We start from the raw sequence: 4,930 nt of genomic DNA on the forward strand, positions 1-4,930 counted from the left end.
GAAGGGAGGGGAAAAAAACCTAGCTACCCCTTTGCAGGGGTGGCACCAGCCTCGTCCTAGTGGGGTGGACTAAGGTGGCCTAGACAGAAATTTGGGGGGTTACACAAACAAAGGTGAGACATGGGCCCCATGGGCTGCAGGGTGGGCTCAGTTGCGTGGGGTGGGCAGGAGGGGCCCAGGTAGGAGGGTTGAACAGGGACAGTGCCAGGAGAGATGGCTATGGGGTGGGGGGGGGGCTAAGGGGTGGCTACAGCCCCCCAACCTTCCCCCCCAGCCCCTTTGCAATGATATATACAGCTTTAACCCTTGGGTTCTCTCAGATTCCAGAGCAGCGCATTTCCTTGACACATATGGACCCTCTAAAATCAAAACTGAGTACTAAAATATCACTGTTTCACACAGATCACAGCCCAGCAATTATGAAGAGCCAAATTCTGATTACTGGGTAAATATTTGTGTGAATAAAGTCATTTTAAAATGGGGTAATGAGACAGAGAGAGAGACAGAGAGAAATATGTTCATCTGTTATGTTGGCAAGCATAGCATAAGCACACACACATACACACAATAAACTTAGATGTAGTCTATATGCTTTTTTGCAGCCTCTGCTGCCCTCATCATCTCTTTCTCCCAAATCTGTCATGATAGTATCTGCTTAACACACTTGTTAGTTGTGTGCTACAGTGGAGTATTTTTTAATTCACTTAGCTGGTCTGTGCATATGTGTGTATGCACATGCATTGCAATGGAAGAGGACATTTAGGCTCTGTAGTGCAATTGTGAGACTACATGAAGTGAAAAGAAGGGAACACCTTCAGAATCTACTTTTCTTGAGATACATTGCAGAATTAAGGAAGACAGGAAGAAGTGGATGTCCTCAAGAAGCAAGTTATTTAAACAATTATATAAACTTGTTTATGTTCGCCCAAAACAATGCTGTTAAACTGAAGTCAGGGACTCAAGCTCCAAAAAGAGCTTTATTCATATATGAGTACGCAACTGTCCATTTAAATGAGTAGTTGGCACCTATACAGTTTGGAGAATCTGGAGCAAAACCCAGCCTGTTAAACTAGGTACCTACACCGCAAAAAGTAGTCCAGAATACTTGCTTCAGTAGCATTAAACTTACTAGGTACTCACAATTACATCTCAGATTGCAAAGATTTCTAGACATTAAAACTTAGGATAAGGATTATTTCTGGGTTTTATCCAATGACTGTCTAATGTAAAATACAGAACATACAATAATGCAAAATGGCTTCCTAGGAGCCAGATCCAAAACCTAGGATATGCCCCACTGCTCCCCACACACATCGACCCAGCTTACTGCCCTCACCAATGACCTGTAGGAGTCATACTCCCTCTTGCTTGTTCTCATAGCTCGATCATTTTTGCAAGTCTTGGCTATAAGGTAGCCCAGCTTTACTGTGAAAGATGCAGTGCACTTCCACTCAGACCCTTCTGTAGTCTCGTGGTAGGAAATACAGGTTTGAATATCCTCAAGCTATGGAGGGACTAGAGTTCAGTGACTCACTGGGTGAGTGGTATTATGTAAAAAATGGACACCACCACTACTACCACTAGGCTACCTTCTGAAAGGTCTTTACACTCAGGATCCTGAAGATGGGCACCAAATGTGCAGCCCTAATTTGGGTGCCTAAAATTCCAGGTATTCAAGAACACCTCTCTGCACTGTTTCCTTTCTAGGTGACTCCCTGCAACACCCTTCAGAGACACCAACCGTCCCACTGATTGTATACAGAGCCTGAATCCCTAACTGCCTCTCTTTGAATCACATTCTTACAACCAGAGACTTAATTGTTAAGTATCCTGAAGCCTAAATGAAAGCAACTAAATTGAAGGTGTCAAGGGCTAACAGACTTTGTTTCAGATAATTGTAATGGAATGTATGCATGCAAAACAGAAGTTAGGCACCAGAATGGTTTTGTGACCATGGGCCTCATTTTTCTCATCCTGAGATTCAATACAGCATATTCCACTTATATGCATACCAGATAAGTGCATCAGGACAACTCTGGTCCCAGTTCATTTCCTAACAGTTTATAGAGTAACAAACTCCTGTTATGTTCATATGTCTTAAGTGCATACACTTTTCAAGTTTATAAACATCTTAGCATCTTTATTGTATTCCCATTAACTGCACATTACCTCTAGCTGTATTTGCTGCCTTAGTAACTAATCCTATTCCCTCTATGTGTGCCAGAAGCAGTGAAGGGGAAGCAGCTATCAAGCTATTGCTATTAGAAGCCTTGAAAACTAGGGGACCTAAGTTGCCATGAAACCAACTAGCTCCCCTTATTTTCAAGACTTCTAATAACAGTCTTGAAACTGATTATTAGAAGTCTTGAAAGTGATGGAACTAGCCAGTTTCTGTGCTGCGACTACCAGAGCACTGACAGTGATATAAGTGATGCTTATTAACTGCACAGCACTGTCAAGACTGTGGTAATAGCAGCCCCAAAAGTGACTACGCTCTCACTTTGCTCATAGTCACTGTCATGTCTGCTATTAGAAGCCTTGAAAAATGAGGGGAGCCAGTTTGGGGACTGTTAATACTACAATACTGGTAAAGCTATGTATTCCATGAGTATTCTTTACAGTTTGGATAAGTGGGTCCCCCGCCTATGCATGTACATGGAACACGCTGTAATAAGTTTCTGTACAATAGAACAATAACATTTGTAAAGGTGAAAGTTCTGAACACTTTTTTCTAAGTTTTCTGTTCTGGAATATCTGGACTACCTTGCATTGTAACCACATACTGAAAATGTGACAGCTGAAGTTCTGGAATAATGATTGGAAATGTTATGAACTCACCTCTTCCTCTTTCCAAACTTCCTCCCTTCACCACCCCCCTCCACAGATTTAGGCTACAGGAAAGTAACAAACATCCACAAGTACTAATGAAGTTGATATTCATAGAACAAAAATATACCATATATGCTAAAGTTGAAGATAGACAAACAGCTATGCTTCAACTGAATTTTTTGTATTTGTAATGTTGACCAAGTATTTAAGTTTTTGCAGGGACCTAGTCAAACCCAAGTCAGTATCTTACAAACTGCTCGGAAACCCATTGTTTCTTTATAATATGATCCTGTATCTCTATATTTCAGAGAGATACATGCATGTGCCTGCACATCAAAGTAGATGCCATGACGATTTCTGAAACATAATTTGTTTTCTTGTAATGGAAAAAACTAATTTATTTCATACTTAAAAACCCAATTTAAAGCCATACATTTTAAAATTAAAGCTATTTTCCCAAACGAATGAATGCACTTACTAAAACTTCAGTAATTTTTTTATGCATGGCCTACATGCAAAGTTTAACAAGAATGGGCATTCAATCATGCACCACTTTATATGCAACAGAAATAAGTTTGTTGAAAATGAATATGTATTATAAATTCTGGTTGTTCTGGCAAAAACAAGGTTCTAACTTTGCAGTTCTGCGTGCTTAATCTTCTGTATCTAATCATTTTTATTTTTTTCTGTTTAGAAGTTATGAGTCACTCTCTAGGACAAGAAAACAATAAGATGAGTATAAGCCAATATAACATTTCTCCATGCCAGAACATTTTTCTTTAGCTACGGATACTTTCTGGTTTCTCAAATGAGGCTTCAACTTTGATTTCATGGAGCTATGGATTTAAAGAAGTTGCCAAAAAAAGACTGTAGCCTCATTATACAATTGTGCAACTGTGTTACCATGCTGTGTTTCAGTTACCAGCTATGTATAAAGTTACAACTTGAAATTAGTTTCTTCTTTCTATTCTTCAGAGACTTACTTCTTTTTATAACACTATCAGAATTCTTGAGATCAAAACTGCCAGCTGTAAAAGAAAAAGACATTGCCTGATTGCCACACACCATAACGATGTACAGTAAGTGAACATACAGTGCGTGTGTTACCTCAAGAGAAATAGATAAGTGCCTTGTCAAACTTATTTGTCCAGAAGTTTTGAGGGGGAGGGGGGTTCTCTCTTCGACCCAACTTATTTGGTGCTAAATTAAACGTTTGTTCAGAGACTTTTGCCCTCAGCAAAAGTAATTTCTAAAATCCACTTAAAGAATGGATGCAAAGCTAGCCAATAAAGACCAGAAATTGGATCAGACAAAAACAGCAAAACTGACCTCCAACCTAAGCCAAGTCCGTGCTCCTGCATTCCTCAATGTACTGTAAGGACATGTTAGGAATTTGAGGGGCGCTGCAGAAGTGCTTACAAACAGAGAAAAAGGAACAAACCAAAACCCAGGCTTGAGCAGTTAGGGTGGGGAGTCCTGTTCAAGCAGTAGTATGCATCTCTCCCAATGCCCCCTGATTTCACTGGGGGTGGGAGCTTTCTGCTTTGCTGCAGAGAGAAGCATTTGCACAAGAAAGTGGCAGCGACTATGTTCACCAACCATGCCAGAGAGGAGTTTTTTAAAAAAAACCAAAACAAAACGCCACACCCAATAAATCGGTAAACGCATCATTGAAATAAAAAGGCGCAACCGCTACAGAGAAACTCTACAGGAACTTACCTCGAGGGAGGGAGATCAAAAAGCTGCTCGCAGCCGGAGCTGCTCGCGCCGGCCCTTCAGGCCCTGAAGGAAGAGGCTCCTTCACTTGGGACATCTGCCAGCTCTCTCCCGGAGGACTCCAGAGCTCGCACCCCCCTAGCACGCGACCCTGGAGGAACAAACAAATGAAAGGACTTTTCTTTTAATGTGCTTTATGCAGAACCCCCCGCCCGGGGCGTGAGGGCGAGGAGCTGGGGAGGGGACAGCAAAGAGGAAGCAACAACTTGGCGACTGTGCGGCAGCCCCCCCGCCGCGAGCACGCGGGGCCCGGGCGCCGGCAACCCCGGAGCGCGGGCTCCCCGCCCCCCCCCGCTACCCTCCCATGGAGTCCCCAGGGCGGAAA

The 4,930-nt window shown here is 42.3% G+C and overlaps 1 protein-coding gene across 3 annotated transcripts in view; it reads right to left on the reverse strand.

Annotated features, from left to right (window-relative positions):
- Nucleotides 1-4,930, reverse strand: part of MDFIC (MyoD family inhibitor domain containing) — a 117,558-nt gene that overhangs the window by 111,894 nt on the left and 734 nt on the right. For all 3 annotated transcript variants that reach the window (XM_019514546.1, XM_019514544.1, XM_019514545.1), the window contains exon 2: nt 4,549-4,696. In XM_019514546.1, coding sequence (XP_019370091.1) covers nt 4,549-4,642 — 94 coding nt within the window. In that variant the 5' untranslated portion in view covers nt 4,643-4,696. The remainder of the gene's footprint in view (nt 1-4,548; nt 4,697-4,930) is intronic.

This window comes from Gavialis gangeticus, unplaced genomic scaffold (assembly GCF_001723915.1).
Source record: "Gavialis gangeticus isolate Ggan-Ray unplaced genomic scaffold, GavGan_comp1, whole genome shotgun sequence".
Classification (NCBI taxonomy): Eukaryota; Metazoa; Chordata; order Crocodylia; family Gavialidae; genus Gavialis; species Gavialis gangeticus.